Raw genomic sequence first — 22172 nt, 5'->3', positions numbered from 1 at the left:
TCAGGGCCTCGCCTCGCTGCATCCAAGAGCGCTGCTTTTTTTTTTTTTTTTTTTTTGAGACAGTCGTCTGTTTTGCCAGGCTGGAGCGCAGTGGCAGGATCTCGGCTCACTGCAACCTCCACCTCCCAGGTTCCAGGGGATTCTCCTGCCTCAGCCTCCCGAGTAGCTGGGATTACAGGCGCACGCCACCACACCTGGCTAATTTTTGTATTTGTAGTAGAGATGGGTTTTGCCATGTTGGCCAGGCTGGTCTCAGACTCCTGACCTCGGGTGATCTGCCCGCCTCAGCCTCCCAAAGCACTGGGATTATAGGTGTGAGTCACTGCACCCGGCCTCTTTCTTGGTTCTTAATACCAAATTGGAAGCAACCCTAGACCTTTCTTCCACTAATCTGTCACCAAGGCCTTCAGATTCCTGCATGTCCCCACCCTCAGCTTCCTTCTCCCGACTCACCCTGCCCCCCCTCCTGCCAGGCCCACTATGTATAAATACATTAACCCTCTCCTTCTCTGTTCTTCTAGAGATCAGTGGTTTTGTGGTAATCACTGCCTCTGAGTACTTGATCTCACATCAGATGACAGGGCCCAAGGTGGATTGTGTAAGATACAGAACAAAAATGTAAAAACCAGAAAACAAACATAAAAGCATCACATTTCAAATAGGACATAAAGGTCCCTAGATTTTTAATCAAAATATTTTACAATTTTTGCTCTGCTAGCATGAGATCAACAAGAAAACCCAACAGGAATACATAAAAAACTTAACCAGTTGACTTTAATAAGTAAAAATTACAACATTCTTCTCCCAGCAATGAACAATTTCATTTTTTAAAAGTAAACGAGGCCTAAAACAAGAGGGCACAGGAACAAGTAGTCAGATGGATTTAGGTGAGCACTGTACACAAGCTTTGAGGAAGTGCAAAGGACTGACCTCTAGGCCAGAACAAGATGGAAAACTACCAGGCCCATCAGGCCTATAACCCAGACACCAGCATGGACAAAAACTCAGTTATACTGAATTCAGAGACAAAATTCAGTGACACTCTTCTACCACTTATTTACGGTTCTACAGCATTTCACTGAGCAGACTTAGTTTTTTGTTTTTGTTTTACAAACCTTTTAAACAGAGGGGATTTAAAAAATGCAAACTAGGACTACGATGTTAAGACAACCACTAGCAGACAGCTGCGGACAGTTACTGGGTCTGAAGGTGAGGCTTCCCAACTCAAACAGAGAAGTCATTGGGATAAACTCTGCCTCTTTCATCTTTCACCACCCATATCCTTAAAACAGGACAAGATGGGATGACCACACCAGGTAACATCACCGAGGTCTCAAAGTAGCAGCTAAAATGTGCCAGAACTCTTCACCCTGTCTAGGACCTATGTTCCACTCTCTCAGCAACAAAAGGATCTATAACATGTTTTCTCAATAAGGCTTTAGTTTCTCCTCCAGCTGGACACAATGCTTCAAGTGGCCTTCACTACTCAGAAACCAATTCTACCTCTTTTGCTTTCTTCTTCTTCTTCTTCTTCTTGGTGGTATCACTGTCCTAGAAAGAAAGAGAATGAAAGCTCACAGATACCATCCACTAACAAAGCTATGACTCTCCCAGAAGGAAATCTGGTAAAGGTCCACAGTCAAGCAAGCCTTTTTCAGGACCTGTAAGGATATTTTGGGTTAAATGCTGCATGTGACACAAAGTTCTGTAAACCTTTCAGTGACACCCTAGTGGTCTACTTTTGGAAGTGGAAACATTCAGATCACCATCCTACACATCCTCTCCACCCACCATCAATAGAGCTCTAAGTATAAGGGGTAGAGGTCGGGTGCCTCTATCTGTCCATTCCACAGGGAACACGGGGAAGCACTAAAGGCACTCGGTGACATCCCACCCCCAGGCCACAGCTCCTCCAAGAAGAGTAACAAAGCTGGTACCACCTGGGTAATTCTTTCCCCACGCAGGGACTAAGCCAGCCCAAGGAACCTGAACGTGTTTCCACACACCCCATCTCCAGGCTCGGCCCCGCTCTCCAGACCAGCTTTGGCCTTCTTGTCCTTCTTACTCTTCTTCTTTTCCTTCTTGATCAACTGAGGAGCTGCTGGAGGAGTCTCGTCACTTTCACTCTCACTCTCTCGCTTCCGCTGAGATGAAAACAATTGGTTAAGTGTTAGATCTTGGGCAATAATGGACAAGAAAGGTTCAGTGAGTCAAAAGGTAGCAAGGCACCAAGAAAGATCCCAATTGAATCTAACAGGACGTTTTCTGACTACAAACCCGGACAGGGCCTTAGTTTACTGAGGATTTGAAGACAGTCTCATCCCCCAAATCCAAGAAGCCTTGAGGCAGGCACAAGAGAAGGAGCACAGCAGCAGCACGGGGCTTGGGGTGGAAAGGCCCGGAGGAGCTGTTTCTCTCATGACTGCGAGGACCTCTCACAGAAAGCAGGCAAAGCAGGAATTCACATCTGACAAGTCAGAAGCTCCTCCCACACAGCCTGTGCAGGATACTCAGTACCGCCCCCGGTTTCTGAGTGCAGACCTGTCATTCTGTCCTCCAATGCCAGCAGCTCCATGGGGTGGAGTTGCCAACCCATGCTTGACTGACTCTTTCAACACTGGGTGGTGCCAGGTTAAGATGCAATTCTGCTCTCTGCTGAATTTTGTATGGCCTCGAGTGTCCAACAGCCATGGCCTCTGATTTCAACACATCTGTCCTACCATTTGACCCAGGGCAGGGGCCAGAATTGACACACACACACCACCACCCATTCTATCACTGTGTTGCTGCCATAGCTGAGGTAGGAGCCGAGGCCGATCTGATTCCTGAGCCCACATTCCTCCTCCCAGCAGATAGGACAGAGAATACAAATCAGAGGAGCCTGCAGAGCCCAAACAAGCACCCCAGGGTATGAGGCAGCATTACCTGTGTATGCGCTGCATCTCTGATGCTAGCGTATATGGCTGGACTGCGGACAGTCACAAAGTAAGACGAATGCCAGTGCCTCTTAGGATTATCTCCCTAAGCACATTCCAAACTGAGGACAGCATGCCACTCACCTTCGCAGTTTTTGCTGCTTCGGCAACTACCTGCGGGGCTTTTACCACTTCAGCAACCACCTCTTTTTTGGCAGACTCACTGAAAAAGAGGTAGCAATAGGTCAAATTCACTGAATGGCTTTCCAGGGCAGTACTGATGTTATGTAGTGTTATCTGGCAAGTCTAAAGCCACCATCAAAATACTGACGCTTGACAGAAGAACTCACCACTTACTGTTGCAGACTGACTCCCTCTAGAGTCCCACGAGCCAGACTAGAAAGGGATAACTGTCTGCCGTGCAGGCCCACACCCCTAACTGGCCTGGGCAGCCAAAATCTCACGGGAGCCGAAGAGCTGGTTCCTGTGGTCCTACATTTAGCAAGTTTGCCCCAAACCAAGTGACTCCCCCTCCCCTGGGCTCTACAACCTCCATGCTCACCTGTTCCTCACCTGTTGTCCATGTACTCCTGCGTCCAGATGGCAAGTGGGCTCTACCTTCCCATCCTCACCTGTTGTTGACATACTCCTGCATCAAGGCAGCAAGTGTGCCGTCTCTACCCACCCCTGGCTCTGAAACATCCTGCCCTCACCTGTAGTCAACATACTCCTGCTTCCAGGTGGCAGGTGTGCTGTCTGTGGGCTTCCCATGCTTGTCCAGAAGGCCCTGCTTGATCATCAGCTTCTTCTGACTTGCCTGGTGGAACATCAAGGTGTCAACATTAGAATGGTGTCAATGCTGGAAGCGGGCATGGTGACTACAAAGAATAGAACAAGGTTCCTCCCTGGTGTATTCTCAGCAGGGCCTCAAACTCCTCTCCAGAGCATTCAGAATTTGCCCACTAACTCCAACACACACAGGACTTGTTGAAGATCACAAAGCTTATTAGTGAGAGCCTCTGCAGACATACGTCCCCACCGCAGCCACTCTACTTTTTTGCCTTTGCACATGCTGCTTGCTCCCAATGCCCTGAACTCTCCCCTCCCCTCTTCACTTCACCAACACCTAACCCACTCTTCACACCGGTGTGGCTTAACAGACAATCCCTTGACCAGACTCCTTGACCACTGTGGACACTCCAGGTGACAGACACCTCTCTGCACTCCTTGGTAGCCACTAACGTGCATGAAATTCGCCATTCCACTGTGTGATTACGTGAGTAATGCCCAACTGTTTCCCCTCATGAAACTGAAATCTCTAAGGCCCAAGACAGGGCCTGTTTCCACTCATCGACAACCCAGAGCCCAGCACAATACAAGGCTGTGGTGGTGAAACACACCAAGAGCTGCCCAAGTATTCAACAATGCCAAACAAAAGAACCTGGCAGGGCACGCAACCCAGTACCACTTACCTTTGGACCTAAACCCCACTTCCGAGGGTAAGTGTCTCTCTCCATGATCACTCTCTTGATCTTGGCTACTATACCATGGTCGCAGGTAGAGATGACCGCTGTGGTCATTAATGCAATAGCTACAGGCATTGAATAAAGAAAAGAATTATTTGAAGGGTGAAAGAATTGATAATTGATGAGCCCCAATTCTACTGTTGCATGCCACTTTAAAACTTTTAAAACTCTGAGCTACTACTTTAATTGGGGTTACCTTTGCTCAGGATGTGCATATGGAGGAAATACTCCATTATGAGAAGGAGGCCTTTGAAATGACGTTAAACTTCTGAAGTTAAAAAACACCTAACCAAAGCACCTAACAATACACATAACAGGCTTGCAGCTCAAGACGTCTATAAGAACGGCATGCACACTCCCTTTGGGGCCACAGAACCTTTGAAGTTTTAAGGATTCCTTTTCTGCTGCTGTCCATAGGCCGTGGCTGCCTTGCCTGCTCACAGAGCTAAGGAATCCTGATGACATGCTTACTTCTGGTACAAATTAGACCCATTAAATGAATAGCTCTAAGGTTCATTCACTAAGAGGGTGCGCAGAGCATTTAAAGTCTTAAGAGACAATCCAACAGTAGCTAAGCTTTCACAAGTTAAAAAACACTGGTACTTCACATGGAACCACAAAAGACTCAAAATAGCCAAAGCTATCCTAAGCAAAAAGAACAAACCTGGAGGAATCACATTACCTGACTTCAAATTATAGTATAGAGCTACAGTAACCAAAACAGTATGGTACTGGCATAAAAACAGGCACATAAACCAATGGAACAGAATAAGGAACCCAGAAACAAATGCACACACCTACATTTAACTCATTTTTGACAAAGGTGCCAAGAACATACACTGGGTAAAAACCAGTCTCTTCAATAAATGGTGCTGGGAAAACTAGATATCCATATGCATAAGAATGGGAGAAAATATCCGCAAACTACCCATCTGACAAGGGATTAATAACCAGAATATATAAGGAACTCAGCACTATAGGAAAAAAAATCTAATAATCTGATCAAAAAACAGGCAAAAGATTTGAACAGACACTTCTCAAAAGAAGACAAATAAATGGCAAACAGGCATATGAAAAGGTGCTCAACGCTGATCACGAGAGAAATGCAAATCAAAACTACAATGAAATATCATTTCACTCCAGTTAAAATGGTTTATATCCAAAAGACAGGCAATGACAAATGCTGGCAAGGATGTGGAGAAAAGGGAACCTTTGTACATTGTTGGTGGGAATGTAAATTAGTATAACCACTATGAAGAACAGTTTGGAGGTTCCTCGAAAAACTAAATTGAGCTACCATAGGATCCAGCAATCCCACTGCTGGGTATATACCCCAAATAAAGGAAATCAGTGTTATCAAAGAGATCACAGTAGCCAAGATTTGGAAGCAACCGAAGTGCCCATCGACAGATAAATGGATAAAGAAAATGTGGTATATATACACGATGGATTACTATTCAGCCTTAAAAAAGAATGAGATCCTGTCATTTCCAACAACATGGATGGAACTGAAGATCGTTATATTAAGTGTAATCGGCCAGTCACAGAAAGACAAACATTGCATGTTCTCACTTATTTGTGGGAGCTAAGAATCGAAACAATTGAACTCATGGACAGAGAAGAGTAAAAGAATGGTTACCAGAGACTGGGAGGGTAGTGGGGGGCTGGCAGGGAGGTAGGGATGGTTAATGGGTACAAAAAAAAAAAAAAAAAAATCAGGCCCGGCATGGTGGCTCACACCTGTAATCCCAGCACTTTGGGAGGGCAGATCACCTGAGGTCAGAAGTTCGAGACCAGCCTGACCAACATGACAAAACCTCGTCTCTACTAAAAATACAAAAAATTAGCCAGGTGTCATGGTGTGCACCTGTAATCCTAGCTACTCGGAAGGCTGAGGCACGAGAATCGCTTGAACCTGGGAAGCAGAAGTTGCAGTGAGCCGAGGTCACGTCTCTGCACTCCAGCCTGGGTGAAAAGAGCAAGACTGTCTCAAAAAAAAAAAAAAAAAAAAAACCACCACCACCAAAAAACCAAAAGAATGAACAAGACGAGTAAGACTATTTAATAGCACAACAGGGTGACTATAATCAATAATAACTTATGTGTATATTTTAAAATAACTAAGGTGATAAATAACTAACAGTAAAATAGGATTGTTTGTAACACAAAGGATAAATGCTTAAGATGGATGCCCCATTCTCCATGATGTGATTATTATGTATTGCATGCCTGTATCAAAACATCTCATGAACCCCATAAATATATACACCTAGTATGTAACCAGAAACATTTACAATTTAAAAAATAAACATCCCCTCTTACCCATGCAGATTGCTTCTCCTTTGGTGGTGATAACCACAATCTCCTGATTGACCTCAATGCCGTCCTCATATCGAAGAACACCTGGAAGCATGATCTTGGCCCCATAGCAGATGGCATTTACCTGCAGAGATGGCACCAAGTGTAAGGGGCCCAGCTGCTGCCCTCCACCCCACTCCCACACCAGAGTAAAGGAGGACAACAAGGGAGTGGGGCCTGACACCAGGAAACAGGGATGGCACTTATAGCCCAGTAGCTGCAAGGGGCATGAAGGGACTCAGAAGAGCAACAGCCACCTCACCGTGCTAGGTACCACTCTCCGCACATTACACACGACTCAAAAGTAGTAAAGAAGACTTTCAGGTTTTCAGGTTCTAGAGACTCACAAGTATTTTCTTTTTTTTTCTTTTTTTTTTTTTTTTTAATTTTCAGGCAGAACGTCCCTCTGTTGTCCAGGGTGGAGTGCAGTGGCACATTCTCGGCTCACTGCAACCTCCATCTCCCAAGTTCAAGTGATTCTCAGCCTCCCAAGGAGCTGGGATTACAGGCACGCACCACCACGCCCAGCTAATTTTTGTATTTTTAATAGAGACAGGGTTTCACCATATTGCCCAGGCTGGTCTCAAAATCCTGAGCTCAAGCAATTTGCCTGGCCCGGCCTCCCAAAGTGCTGGGATTATGGGTGTGAGCCACCGCACGTGGTCCGTATTTTCATTTGAAACATAAAAATAGCCTTGGCATTCCTTAATTACTCCTCTCTCCTCCTTATGAGGAGAAAGAACAGATTTACTGGAGATCCAGGCAATAACAGGCTCTTAAAGAACTTGAAAACAAGATTACTGAGGCCTGTTGAACCAATCACACACAAGTCTTGGTGCAGAATTTATAGGTCAGTGGGTACAAGTTAAGGCTACCTCTCCAGAGGTTCAATGGTACCCAATGCACCCATCTGCCTCATACCATCTCCACTCACCTAGACCTCTTTTGATCACATTCTCCCCTCCCTTTACATTCACCCAGAAGCCAATGGTTTGATAAGGAGAGGACATCACATTTTTTCAACTATTATGGTGCCATCTTTCAGTATTTATTACAACCTATACACATACAAAAAATGTGAACATCTATACAAGATTTGAATATAAATAATTACCAACTACAAACATTTTAAATATCCAGAAATTTTTATCCCTCAAGTTAGAGAAAAAGACAATGTTTTAATTTATAAAAGGCCAACTCTCTGATCATCATAAAAACACAGCTCACAGCCTTGATCTCCTGGGCTCAAGCTGGTCTCAAACTCCTTCCTGGACTCAAGTGATCCTCTTGCCTCAGCCTGCCAAAGTGCTGGGATTATAGGCATCAGCCACTGTGCCTGGCCTAATGTGCCTTATTTTTAAGTATGCCTACCATTAAACTTTTACTTTAAATTAATATACTTGGTTTGGACTTGAAAAAAATAAAATAAAACCCAAGGAAAACAATAAAAAGAGCAAGCCTCATCTTTGGAGTACGTTCTGTCCAAATATAAACTCCTAACCCGGAACTTACTGCACTGTCTTTCATAACCAGCCGTTTATGAGATGTCAACAGCTTTTCCAAAGGGTAAACAACTCGCCGCAGGTAACTCTCATCCTTGTGGTTATCATACAGCCACTGAGCATCAAGCACATCATGCATTGTCACCATGTGGTCCTGAAAAGCAGCCATGTATGAAAATAATTCAGTTTATTTGTATCTCAGCCCATCAGACCCCAAACTTCCTAAAACTGAATGTCACTTGTTTACTAGTCCAAGCTCATTATGTCTTCAGCCTCTTCAGTCCTGGCTCTTCCAGGCATCTTTAACCGTTGAAGTATTAGACCCCAAGCAGGCATTTTTGTAGGCCGGGAGGCAAATGAATAGAATAATACTTTCTACCCAATCATCTCCCTTAGCCCATTTTAATGTCCCAAAGTTTAATTAACAGAACAGGGAAGCTGCCCTGGACTGAACTCAACACTTTGGAAAGCATCTTTCCCACGACATGAAGCAAGTGGAGTGCCATCAAAGGCTGCCAGATGGTAAGAACCAGCTCTAAAACTTCTAGCCCCGTAACACATACCTTTTCACTCATGACTCCAGAACGAACCCTCCGAAGCTCCTGCATCTGACCACCAACTCCCAATAACAAACCAAGGTGCACACATAATGTCCGAATGTAGGTGCCAGCCTCACAACTCACCCAAAAGATTCCTAAGATACACACACACAAAAGAAAAGCAGCACCTACTGTAAATACATCACTGGTTGAGAAATGCAGTTATCCTTCATCTGAGCCACCAAGACTAGAGGTGACAGACACACTTCTTAAAATATAAGCATTTGCTGTAAAGATCTGTAATTCTGGCCAGGCACGGTGGCTCAGGCCTGTAATTCCAGCACTTTGGGAGGCAGAGGCAGGTGGATCACGAGGTCAGGAGATCAAGACCATCCTGGCTAACATGGTGAAACCCCGTCTCTACTAAATGTACAAAAAATTAGCCGGGCATGATGGCGGGCGCCTATAGTCCCAGCTACTTGGGAGGCTGAGGCAGGAAAATGGTGTGAACCCGGGAGACAGAGTTTGCAGTGAGCCGAGATCATGCCACCGCACTCCAGCCTGGGCGACAGAGCGAGACTCCGTCTCAAAAAAAAAAAAAAAAAAGATCTGTAATTCTGATATTAGCAGAATTTTTAACACTTAAGTTGCAGGTATATTCAGCATGGTATGTTTCATGGATGGGAGGAAAATTGGCATTGTCTTAAATTTACTTCTGACAACAGAAACTTCTAAGCAGTCAAAATTGCAACAAATAAAAAACACATGCAAAACATACTTTGGTGAAAACACTTACCTTTGAACAAAGCACCGAACTACACAAATGCAGAATGAAAACATTTCAATTCCAGCAGAAGCAGTCATCATAAAAGGTGTAAAAGCCATCTCACTTTACTAGGCACTGTTCACTTTTTCAACAAAAGATAACAAAAACTATCGCCCGCAGATAATATCCCAGCTGTAGGGCAGGTTTCAGAAAGTCTTCAACTTCAAGGGCATCTACTTTTAATAAGAGAACAGAATCCTGAAGAATGTGTTCATACCCACTCACAGGCCTAATGACTCACCTAATCTTCTTTCAGGATCGTATTCAATCATTTTGCTCTCGTAGATGGTCCTCACTCGGAGCTGCCTCTTTACTGCAGCAATAAGTGGGGGTCGCTGGAATAAGGCACCTGTCAGAGTTTCTAGGGCCTAAGAACAAACACAAATGAAAACAAACACCTCATCAGAATGTACATGTGCAGTCACTGGTCCAGGCTGGCTGCGGCAGCCGACTGAAAAGGGGACAAAAGGAGTCAGTCAGGACAGCTAACCCATCTCCAGATGTTTAGGGGCTCAGAGATCCAAGTCAACAAAGGGTGTCCTCCCTACAATTGCAGACTTACCCTAGAAAGCTGGGTCCCCCCTTCAATAGCATTGTGCAGCCGGACAATCCCCACATACTCTTTGCCTGAAAAATGACAAAAGAGTAGTCAGGTGTGGCCACTGAGTTTTCTGTTTTCCATATTTCTTATATGCTCAGTCACTCCCATTTTGCACAGCAGGAAAAGCGGCAGTTTGACCTTGTGTTTCTATAAAATTTGCATTAAGAGAGATTTCATGGTGATGATGTGGGAAAGAATGAAGACACTTTCTCACTGGGAATTCAATGTACTAACAGGGACAGTTGGGAGTACCCAGTGTAGAAGCTGCGTGGAAAAAGCCTTGCAAGATAAGCAGGCTTTTCTCAGATAAAAATGAACGAAGGATACTTTAGGCAGAAGCGGTAGCACAGAGTGAGAAGCCTGGAGTGACAAGCTGAGAGCTGAACCCGGACAAATGGATCCAGTCAGCTTGATGAATACATGCTTAGTATGTGGAATTCCAAAAAGCGCGGACCATTAAGATCTGGCAGGGGACAGAACGTACACAGAAACCAAAACAATATCCTTGCTTTAGGATTTTTTTTTTTCTTAAGGAAGAAATAGTTTCCAGCAGACAAAACATAGAAGGGAAATACAGAAAGCTTTTCACTCTAGCCAGTCCTTCCCTCCCTCTCCCACATACCTGCACTCTGTTGTGACTTCACCAAGCGAGTGGCTCGTTCTATGCACACGATTAAACAACCAGTCACCTTGGGATCCAGAGTACCACTGTGCCCTGTCTTCTCCACCCGAAGTATCCGTCGAATCCAGGCTACCACCTCATGGGAAGAGGGGTTAGAGGGCTTGTCAAGATTAATGAAACCTGTCCTGGAATGGAAAAAAAAAAAAAATTAATGTATCACCCACTCTTATGCTCCAGTGAAACAACAAATCTGAAGAGTTAAAAAGAAAAATAATTCACTGCGGGTACAGGTTATATATTCAAGACAAAGCTATTCTGGCATGCCACTGCCTTCCTGAATAGCTGATGTGAAAGCATTTTCAAAAGAAAGTAAGTTTGCACAGTGCCTCCTCCCAACACTTACCTGATATAGTCCCCAATCTCTCTCTTCAGAGGATTTGAACCACATGCAAGAGGTGTATAGTGTGTTGTCCTTACATTCAGCTTATCAAAATTCTACAAAGCAACGACACAACACAAAACAAAATACCATGTCGTGAGCACATGTTAAAAAAGAGTCAGTACCACTATGTGGCCCACAAACTGGCATAGGTCTGCAAGACGGACTAAGTACAAAAACTGAGAACTGTTGACAAACTTAGCAATTTAACATTGTGGGGACATGTGTTCTACAACAGTGTTGAGTGCACTGCCAATTTTTTTAAAACTTGGTTCTTCATTTCAGATACCTTAAGGAATCCTGCTTTAAACTGTATCAGTGGGCACTTCCCAAAGTCAAGGATGCCAGCAGTAAGCATTCTCAATCAATTGTTTAACACTTGGAAATAACGTAAAAGCAGGCATTCATCTGATGCACGATTTTAACCACATACCTTTAGCAAAAGGGGCCACTGAGACGTGTCCAACTTAGCAACTTTGGATTCAGGTTTGATAAGAAATTCTTCAGCATGTTGTATTTCCTTCGACAGGACAGAAATATAACCTATTAAACTTCCCACCCGATTCTGAACAATTCCATTACTGCCATGGAAATGTAAGCCTTTTAAACAGAAAACAAGGCTTCCTATGACTTTTCACTGGGACCTCCAAGGGACAGAGAGAGAAGAAATGAACCAGGAGTACAGAGGGGAAGTGAAATGTCACTAAGATGGGTCCAAACATTTAAAGAGAAAGGGGGATGGCGGGTCTGTGGGTGGCATAAGGAAGACAAATTCAGAGACAGCAGTTGGTAAGGCCAGCACCATTTAGTAAGCTATGCCTGAAGGACACTTGGACTGTCTGGGGCTGTGTCATTTCAGTGCTTTTTCGAATCTACACAATGACTACCAATGCTGGCTCATTCCTTGGAAACCTTTAAAAACACTTCTTTCCTTTAGTTTGTTATTTAAGTAAACTTTCTTTTTAGTCAAAGTGAAGTCAAACACATTACTACTCACGGCTACATCTTCTTCTGGCAATGACTTCCGCTCCTTTTTCTTCTTATGTTTCTTTGGCAAAATAATTACTAAAAAAACAAACACAGGATTTGGGAATTTTCCCCAAGAATAAATGAAACAAGGGTTTAAAATAAAGACCGAAATTAGGGCAGGTAGGAAATGGATTTTAGGTCTACAATTACAGTCACATGCCACATAATGTTTTGCAAGTACAGACTGCGTATGTGATGGTGGCCCCCATAAGATTATAACAGAGCTGAAAAATTCCTATCTCCTAGTGATGTCTTGATGATCCTGACCCTGTGTAGGTCAAGGCTACTGTGTGTGCTGTGTTTGTGTCTTAGTTAACAAAAAAAAATTTTTTAAGAAAAAAATTAAAAAATTTTAAAATAGAAAACTTTATAAATAAGGAGATAAGCAGAGAAAATATTTATGTACAGCTAAATAATGTGTTTGTTTTAAGCTAAGTATTATTACAACAGTCGAAGTAAAAAGTTTATAAAGTTACAGTAAGCTAAGGTTGATTTATTCTGAAGAAAAATATATTTTTATAAATTTAGTGTAGCCTAGGTGTACAGATTATAAAGTCTCCAGTAGTGTAATGTCTGAGGCCTTCACATTCAGTCACCGACTCAACCAGGGCAACTTCCAGCTCAGCAAGCTCCATTCATGGTAAGTGCCCTCCTCTACGGGTGCACCACTTATAACCTTGTGTACTATATATATATAATATACATATATATAATATACATACATATAATACACACATATATAATATACATATATACACACACACACATACATATATATATATATATATATATATTTTTTTTTTTTTTTTTTTTTTTTTTTGAGACGGTCACACTCTTTCCCCAGGCTGGAGTGCAGTGGCAGGAACTGGGCTCACTGCAACCTCCTTCTCCAGGTTCAAGCAATTCTCCTGCCTCAGCCTCCCGAGTAGCTGGGATTACAGGCGTGTACCACCACGCCCACCTAAATTTTTTGTATTTTTAGTAGAGACGGGGTTTCACCATGTTGGCCAGGCTGGTCTTGAACTCCTGACCGCAGGTGATCCGCCAGCCTGGGCTGGGATCACAGGCCTGAGCCACCGCGCCCGGCCCTGTGCTATGTTTTTACTGTCCTTTTTCTGCTTAGACATGTTTAAGTACACAAACTCTCGACGCTGTGTCCCAACCGCCTACAGCATTCCGCACAATACCATGCTGTCCAGGTTTGAAGCCTAGGAGCCATACGCTACACCATATACAGCCTAGGTGTGTAGTAGCCTATGCCACCTAGCTTTGTGTAAGAGCCCTCTGATGTTCACACAATGATGAAATCGCCTAACGACCCATTTCTTAGAACGTATATCCGTAGGTAAGCGAGAAAACAAGGTGTGTAAGGCCAAATGTATGGGTCGCATGGCTGGGTAACTGACTGTAGGCTACTGCACGTGTCGGCTTCCCTTCCGGTTCACCACGTGGCTATGGCAGAGCTTAAACATCCCACAGAAGCGCTCACGCAGGGGGCCGGAAAGTTCCATAAGCGACCACTCGACTGTCCCCGCGGGCTTGTGGCCTCTAGAACTTTCTTGCAACTCGGAGCTCTATCCCTGCTCCGGCGTCCCTCCGCTCCTTTTCTTCTCGGCCCGTTTCCACTACCCTTGCTCCCCTAGTCGCATGGAGCTGTAACGGCGGCGTCCGGGCTGGCAGCAGCACAGACACTGCCACGTCCCACGCCACCGCGGGGTGGGCAGCACGGCAGATGTCTTTCGACGGCGACCCGGACCCCAGGGAGGTGAGAGGGCCGAGCCCCATCATGCCAAGTCACCGCGAGGGGCTCCCACTCTCGCGCCCTTGCCATGGAGCCAGGGCCGAGAGACAAGGCCGGCTTAAGGCCGGGCGGTGAAGAGGCCGACACGCCGGCGGGAACCAGAGGGAGGCGTGCGCGGGCCCCGATACCATCCCCCCACCCCCGTTCCCCGAGTCGCCCGGAGTTAGCACGGCCCGGAAGCCTGCAGCCCTTACCTTCCGCATCCGCCATGTTACCCTGCACCGCGTGCGTGCCGCCCGGTCCACAGCCGAGGGAACGACCGCAGACTCCCGCCGCCTTGGTCCCGTCAGGCCGCGCTGCTAGGACCCACCCACCCGCGCATTGCCCTGTGCGTGCCTTGCCGCGGGGCGGGAGGAGGCGGGGCCATCCCGGGGGCGGAATCCGAGGCGCCCGCTGGTCGTCCGCGCAATGCGATTTGCTGGCTCGGCCAGTACGGAGGGCGAGACCGCGCATGCGCTTCGAGCCTCAACCAGCCTGGTTGGCCCAGGCTGGAAGCGCGAGTGCCGCCCGCCCCGACAGCCCGGAGTCTGTGGGCGTGGCCCCAGCTGTAGCTGCTTCACCTCCGGGTTTAGCTCCGCGCCTGCGCCTGGGCTCACGGCTGAACGCTCCGTAAACAGTACCTCTTTCTTTGCTTTCTCACACCGACCCTTTCAGGTTGCTGTTGGATCAGTCCTGATGAATAAGTGAACATGTTGAAGCTCGGAGAGGTTGAAAGCCCTTTGCTGCTTGCAGTTCCCATCCAGCTAGAGCAGATGGCCAATAGGAGTAGTGTGCGTGCCACATATTGACTTTTAAATTTTCCAGCAGCAACATGAAAGAAGAGTAAAAAGAAAAAGGTGAAAATGATTTATAATGAATTTTTTTAACCCAGCCTATCCGAAATATTATCATTTCCACATACAGGCAAAACACAATAGTATGAATGGGGTATTTTACATTGGTTTTTTTTTGTCCCCGCAAAGACTTTCCGGTGTGTGCGTTTATGCTCACAGCACACCTCAATTTGAACTCTACGACCGGGCTTCACGCCAAACAGCAGAGACAAAGCACTGGCACTAAATCTCATAGAAACAGGATGAGCCTGGGTATCATGATAGGCAGCAGGGCTGGAAGCTGGAACCAAACTGATTTCTCCCCAGGGATCTCTGGTGGTGTCTAATTGATCACAGTGTCCTGTAGTAAGCCATCATGATCTGTATAACCCCGGTAACTCTAGGTCTGGCTAAAGGCATTCTGCCTTGAATCACCACAATGGAAAATCATGGTGCCTCATCTAATTCCCAGATCTAGTCAGTCCACAGGCCAGAGCCCGTGAGGTGAGCCTGTAAAGGTGAGGCCAGGCACATGTAACGCTACAAGTGTGTACTTTCAGCCTGCCTCCTCCCTTCTCGTGGGACCCGTGGCCATTTACCAGGGGCTTGCACTAGCCTGTGTGAATCGCTGGGGAAGTAGAATGCCACTTGGTCCAATGGTCAGAAGTGGAGTCAGCCCACGTCCCTTTCGCTATCAGCCACCCTGTGGCTCTTTCCCCGGTTCTTGAATCCATACTTGTAATAAACACAATTGGTAGCTGGATAAATTCCCAGAGGGGCTTCCTGACTCAAGGGCGGAGGGTGATAATGGAAGGAAAGAACAAAGGAAGCCTCTGGCACATTATCATAATTGAGTCCCTGGGAACTGATTTGATCATCTCACTGTACCCCAAGACATCATGCTGAGTGGACCTGATGCATAGGAAGTGGCAAATATTTCACCACAAGGTGAGAGAGAAGCCCCTTGAAAATTCAGGGAGGTGACACCTCAGTGAACTTCCTGGGCATCCAGTGGGCTGAGGCATGTTGAGACGGTCCCTCCAAAGAGAAAGACAAGTTGCCTTACTTGGAACCCTCTGCTTGCTAAAAAAGAAGCATGACACTCAGTGGGCCATTTTCTGGAGATGGCATATCCCATTAGGATGCTACACAGAGCCTTTTCCAAGCTTTAATAAGAGACTCACAGTTCAGCCCTCTGGAATTTGAAATAAACTTAAAGCTAAGACCTCCACACACAAAAAATAATAATTTGCCAGGAGGAAAAGCTCCTGGCTTGCTGTAATTATTTACTGAAACGGAATGACTGTGATACATGTGGTCTTAAGACCTGACCTGCCCATGATAAACTGGGTGTTGTCTGACCAAACCATGAGTACCATCAAGTACAATGATGCAGCCACTTTAGAAAATGGTCTGGCAATTCCTTGAAAGGTTAAACACAGAGTTACCATATGACTCACCAATTCTACTCCTAGGTATAGACCCAAGAGAATTGAAAATGGATTTTTAGATAGATGGTTGTACACATATGTTCATAGAAGAACTGTTCACAATAGGCAAAAGGTAGAAACAACCAAAATGAACAGATGAATAGATAAACAAAATGTGGTCTATTCATACAATGGAGCCATAAAAAGGGATGAAGTACTGATCCATGCTACAACATGGATACAACATTGAAAGCATTATGCTGAGTGAAAGAAGCCATTCACCAAAGGCCACATTTTGTGTGATTCCATTTATAGGAAATATCCAGACTAGGCAAATCTAGAGACAAAAAGCAGATTAGTGGTAGCCTTGGCCTAGGAATTTAGGGGAACATGGGGAATGACTGCTAATGGGCACAGAGTTTCTTTTTGAGGTGATAAGAAAAGGTTCTAAAATTACATTTTGGTGATGGTTGCACAGGATTTCAAGAATTGTGGGATAGGATGGCCACTCATGATGGTTTGGGATCATCTAAATGACAGCCAAATTCCTCGAATTTTTGGTTTGGGTCACAGAGGGAATTTCTATAACAATGCTTAAGCAATTACTTATCTTTTACAGGCACAAGAATAAAACAACTAAAAACCAAACTTTAAAATTTTGACCCATCACCTTTCCAAATTACAAAACTCAGTGAGTTCACAGCCTTCTCAGTTCTCTTAGTAAAGGTTGGGGCCACGATCAGAAAAGCATAGAACACTGGGATTTGAAATGGGAGTAAATTGGAGAATTGGGAGTCCCCAGAATCCCCAACTCTTACTGAGCCTCCATTGTTAAACAACCCCCACGTTTATCTGATTGCAGGTTCCCTTACTGTCTCATGAGGGAATTAGCAGGGAAGCAAAGGCACTTCCCTCCTACTCTCCCACCCCAGTGTCTCCAGGCCTGTAACTAGAGTTAACCTCTACATTGCCTCAACTGAACAATTTAAGTCATGCATCAGGAGAAAGCTTGCATATGAAAACAGTAGTAGGAGTTTGCAAACATGTACCAGGAAACAGGTAATATTTATGTAAATGATATGTGAAGGTTCTTGACCCAAAAAGAGAGAAGATCATTTTAAATCAGGCTGATTTCTTGGTATAGACGCTGGAATAGAGGTTCATGTGGAGGTGATGCCTGGACCAAGAAGCCTATCCTAGAGCTTTAACTGCAATGGACGATAGAGTTCAGGTGAGAGTGTACAAGGATTGAAGGAGGTGTTTTGCTAATAAATGCTGTAAGCTACTAGATTCCCATCCCAGATTATTTTTCACCACATTGTTTTCACCACATCTAGCCAGGTAACCAAAACAAAATTCTTGCATTTGTCTGAATGCAAGACTCATGGAAGACTTTGCTTCTAGTACCAAATCTTGTGCCACTTAGAAATGTTTTGTTTGGAAGTACAAGAAACAGACTGTTATTATTGGAAGGGTATTATAGACTGTGGGACTCAAGAAAGAACAGGTTTAAAGAGTGGGGTGAGTGAACATTAAGGGTAGGCCTCAAAATTGTTTATGTCTCATCTCTCACCTTCACAGCACCACACCACATCAAGTTATACCATTAAATAAGACTTTAGTGGATGTTGGCAGAGGTAAAAACTGAAAATCACATTTAAAGAAAGGCATGTGAAACAATAGCTCTAAATATCTTTTTGTACTCTAAGAGAAAAGCCCCTAACAATGCCCTGCATGGATGCTCTTTAGTTCCCAGCCTGCTCTCCTGCCCTCAGGTCCTGTAGGGTTATACTGCTTCTAAAACGTTTCACTAGGTCATGTGTGGTAAGCAGTTAGTTGGCTGCCTAACAGACATCCCTTTCCTCTTCTTTCTCCATAACAGAGCCCCAGTTTTGGCCAGGACAGCACTGTGCCCAGCAGCAGGGCAAGCATCACAGTCGCTCTAAGCCAGTCAGATCCTTTGTCACATCATTTACTGGCCTCTCTTGCAGTTAGGGTGGCCATGCGGCACAATTCTGGGCAACGAGTTGTAACTGGAAGTCAGCTGGAGAGGGGAGGATTGGGTAATGGCAATGAGGAGCCAGAAGTGGCCAAGTGGCTCTGTTTCCAAGTTAGTGGAGCAATTCTCATAAGTGGAAGCATGTTTTTCTTGGGTACTAGAATCTAAACCAGCCAGGTACAAAGTCATGAGGTTGAGAAGCAAAAATTCTGAAGGCAGATTATTCACCATGTCTGTGAGATATGCCATTCCCCACCTCAACTCTGTTTTCCAGACCTCTTATATTCTGACCATGAGAAAAACTGCACCATTTAATGGTTTGTAGTTCAGCGTATGGTCCAGATCCTCACAAGAGTGTTGTGTCCCAACTAGCAACACAGCAGAATCTTCAACAGGCCATTTTATCATTGGCCAGATCAACGGCTGCCTACAGAATGTTGGAAGAGGTATGGAATTGTTTTAGCAAATAGATCACACCTGTAACCGTAGCAGCAATTGAAATAACCACCTGATTATGCTTTCAGTAATCCACAGTCGTTTAATGTCCACAGTTTAGGTTTCTACTGCTGCATAACAAACCATCCCCAAACTTAGTGCCATTAAACAGCCATTTCATTGTGCTGACAGGTTCTTCAGGTAAGAAATCAAGACAGGACACAGTGAGAATGGTTTCTCTTTGCTCTGTAATGTCTGAGGTCTTGGCTGAGATGACTTGATGGATAGGGGTGACAGGATGGCTGGAGGCTATAATCTTCTGGAAGCTTCTTCACTAACATGCCTGTTGCCTATACTAGGATGGCTGGAAGGCTGGGTTCCACTGGAACTTGAGCACCTACTACACACAGCCTCTCTTTATGGCGTGGCAGCCTTAGACTAGCTGGAGTCTGTACTTGGTGGCTCAGGACCTCCAAAGCAAGGGTTAGAGTGAAAAAGGCAAAAAGCTGCATCACCTTTTATGACTCGGCCTTGGAAGTCTCATCATGCCATTTTTGTTGCAGTCTATGGTTGAAGCAGCCACAAGCCTGCTCAGGTTCAAGGGGAGGGAACATTAACCCCACCTCTCAGTGGGAGGAGTGTTAAGAATTCTGGAGTCCTGGTTTAAAACTGCCACGTTCACCAAGACCTAACCAACTGCTGTGCAGGCCAAACGGATGAATTAAATGAGGGTGTGATAGGAATTTCCTTCCCTGCATTTTTCAAGTCTTTGATGCGGGAACTAATTTCTGAAATTGCTCCTAAGTATGTGGTATTATTTGTTTTGATTTACACTTTGTGAGAAGGGGAAACTCTAGGGGTTTCCACTTGGGCCTTTCTGTCATGATGGCCTCATTCTGTAGGTCAGGAAATCATTGTGGGAATTTTGTTTTGTTTTCTTTTGAGACAGAGTCTCACACTCTGTCAGTGCATTGGTGTGATCACATCTCACTGCAGCCTCAACCTACTGGGCTCAAGTCATCTTCCCATGTCAGCCTCCCAAGTAGCTGAGACTACAGGCATGCACCATCATGCCCAGCAAATTTTTGGGTTTTGTGTAGATACACGGTCTCAATATGTTGCCCAAGCTGATCTCGAGCTCCTAGGTTCAAGCAATCCTTCTGCCCTGGCCTCCCAAAGTGCTAGGATTACAGGCATGAAGCCACCGTGCCTGGCCCAATGTGGGGATTTTGCTGACTTTTTTTTTTTTTTTTTTTGAGACAGAGTCTTGCTGTGTCACCCAGGCTGGAGTGCAATGGCTCAATCTTGGCTCACTGCAACCTCCACCTCCCAGGTTCAAGCGATTCTCCTGCCTCAGCCTGCCTATTAGCTGGGATTACAGGCACGCACCACCACGCCTGGCTAATTTTTGTATTTTTAGTAGACAGGGTTTCACCATGTTGGCCAGGTTGGTCTCAAACTCCTGACCTCAGGTGATCTGCCTGCCTCAGCCTCCCAACATGCTGGGATTACAGGCTTGAGCCACTGTGCCCGGCCAGCTGACTTTTTTTTTTTTTTTGCCATTTAGATGAGTAGGTAGTGGTGGTTTTAATATGCACTTCTCTAATAGCTAATGATGCTGAACCTCTTTCTATGGGCTTATTTGATATCTGTATATCCTCTTCAGTGAAATATCTCTTCATATCTTTTGTTTATTTTCTATTTAGATTTTTTTTACTGTTTATTTTTGGTAATTCTTTATATATTCTTGATATGAGTCCTTTGTTAGATCCATGATTTGTAAATATTTTCTCCCAGTCTGTAGCTTGTCTTTTTATACTTTTTTTTTTTTTTTTTTTAGACAGAGTTCCAGTTTTGTTGCCCAGGCTTGAGTGCAGTGGCATGATCTGGGCTCACTGCAACCTCTGTCTCTGTCTCTGTCTCCCAGGTTCAAGCAATTCTCTTGCCTCGGCCTCCCGAGTAGCTGGGATTACAAGGGCCTACCACCACGCCCAGCTAATTTTTGTAATTGAGACGAGGTTTCACCATATTGGCCAAGCTGGTCTCGAACTCCTGACCTCAGGTGATTCACCCGCCTCGGTCTCCCAAAGTGCTGGGATTACAGGTGTGAGCCACCATGCCTGGCTGTCTTTTTATACTTCTTAACAAGGTATTTTGTAGAGCACAAGTTTTAATTTTGATGAAGTCCAATTTATCACTTTTTTCTTTTTTTTTTTTTTTTGTTTTTTTTTTGAGGTGAGGTCTTGCTCTGTCACTCATGGCTGCCTCAATCTCCTGGGCTGAAGCCGTCTTCCCGCATCAATCTCCTGAGTAGCTGGGACTACAGGTGTGCACCACCACACCTGGCTAATTTTTAAAAAAAATATTGGTGTAGAGACACCATCTACCTTTGTTGCTGAGGCTGGTCTCAGACTGTTGGGCTCAAGTGATCTTCCTGTTTCGGCCTCCCAAAGTGCTGGGATTCCAGGCATAAGCCACTGCACCTGGCATCAAGTTTTTCTTTTATGGATTGCATTTTTGGTGCCATGTCTAAGAACTTATCACCAGGTCGTAGGTCCCAAAGATTTTCTCCTATTTTATCTTCTAAAAGTTTTGTAGTTTTACATTTCATATGTAAATCTAGGATCCATTTTGAGTTCATTTTTGTATAAGGTGTGAGGATTGGGTTGAGGTTTTTTTGTTTGGTTTCGGCCTATGGACGTCCAGTTGCTACAGTTTGTTGAAAAGACTATCCTTCCTCCATCGAATTGCTTTTGCACCTTTGTCAAAAACCAGTTGGACGAATTTATGTGAGCCTATCTCCAGGCTCTCTATTCCATACCATTTATCAATATGTCTATCCTTTCACCAATACAAAAAGTTTTGATGACTGTAGCTTTATAATAAGCTTGAAATCGTACAAAGAGATTTATGTGTTGACGTTGTATCCTGCAACCTTGCAAAACTCACTTATTAGTTTTGGGAGTTGTTTTTGCGTATTCCTTGAGATTTTCTAAGGAGACAATTATGTTCTGCAAATTGAGACATTTTCTTCCCAATCTTTATGCCATTTGTTTCTTTTTCTTATCTTATTGTACCGAACTAGGACTTTTAGTACTATGTTGAATACAAGTGGTGAGAGTGGATATCCTTGCCTTGTTCCCAGTCTTAGGGGGAAAGTGTCCAGGTTTTCACCAGCAAGTATGATGTTACCTGTAGGTCTTCTGCAGATGTTCTTTAATAAATTGAGGAAATTCCCCCATTTTCTGAGAGTTTTCTGAGAGTTTTTGTCATGAATTCTGTCAAATGCTCGTTCTGCATCAACTGATAAATCATGTGATTTTTCTTCTTTTGCCTGT

General features: G+C 44.7%; 1 protein-coding gene and 2 non-coding genes across 4 annotated transcripts; all 3 read right to left on the bottom strand.

Moving 5' to 3' along the window:
- Positions 1–652: 652 nt before the first annotated feature.
- Positions 653–14733, bottom strand: DKC1 (dyskerin pseudouridine synthase 1). Of its 2 annotated transcripts, XM_016947588.3 has the most exons (15): positions 14353–14733; positions 12326–12393; positions 11762–11848; positions 11293–11384; positions 10890–11074; positions 10229–10293; positions 9908–10034; positions 8865–8995; positions 8312–8455; positions 6764–6884; positions 4388–4506; positions 3629–3732; positions 3060–3138; positions 2007–2144; positions 653–1551 (listed from the first exon to the last, which is right to left on the bottom strand). In XM_016947588.3, exons 1-15 carry the CDS (start codon positions 14609–14611, stop codon positions 1483–1485), a joined length of 1788 nt encoding a protein of 595 aa, XP_016803077.2. In that variant the 5' UTR covers positions 14612–14733; the 3' UTR covers positions 653–1482. The 2 variants fall into 2 exon arrangements, with proteins under 2 accessions (XP_016803077.2, XP_016803079.2); XM_016947590.3 differs by lacking the exon at positions 11762–11848 and having other exon boundaries at positions 14353–14687.
- Positions 3207–3335, bottom strand: LOC112207206 (small nucleolar RNA SNORA56). Its single transcript, XR_002941660.1, has one exon. It is a non-coding gene; the product is annotated as a small nucleolar RNA SNORA56 (small nucleolar RNA).
- On the bottom strand, positions 8635–8710 carry MIR664B (microRNA mir-664b). Its single transcript, NR_036023.1, has one exon. It is a non-coding gene; the product is annotated as a microRNA mir-664b (primary transcript).
- Positions 14734–22172: the final 7439 nt, after the last annotated feature.

This window comes from Pan troglodytes, chromosome X (genome assembly GCF_028858775.2).
Source record: "Pan troglodytes isolate AG18354 chromosome X, NHGRI_mPanTro3-v2.0_pri, whole genome shotgun sequence".
Classification (NCBI taxonomy): Eukaryota; Metazoa; Chordata; class Mammalia; order Primates; family Hominidae; genus Pan; species Pan troglodytes.
Note: the sequence above shows the minus strand (reverse complement) of the source record. Positions and strands in the feature narration are given on the sequence as shown.

Coding starts and splice junctions, on each gene's coding strand:
- DKC1 (XM_016947588.3), bottom strand. CDS start 14,611: ATGCGCGGTCTCGCCCTCCGTACTGGCCGAGCCAGCAAATCGCATTGC. Junction 4,507..6,763: donor AGGAGAAGCAATCTGCATGG/GTAAGAGGGGAT, acceptor CAATGCCTGTAG/CTATTGCATTAATGACCACA. Junction 3,733..4,387: donor AGTGGGGTTTAGGTCCAAAG/GTAAGTGGTACT, acceptor ATGTTCCACCAG/GCAAGTCAGAAGAAGCTGAT.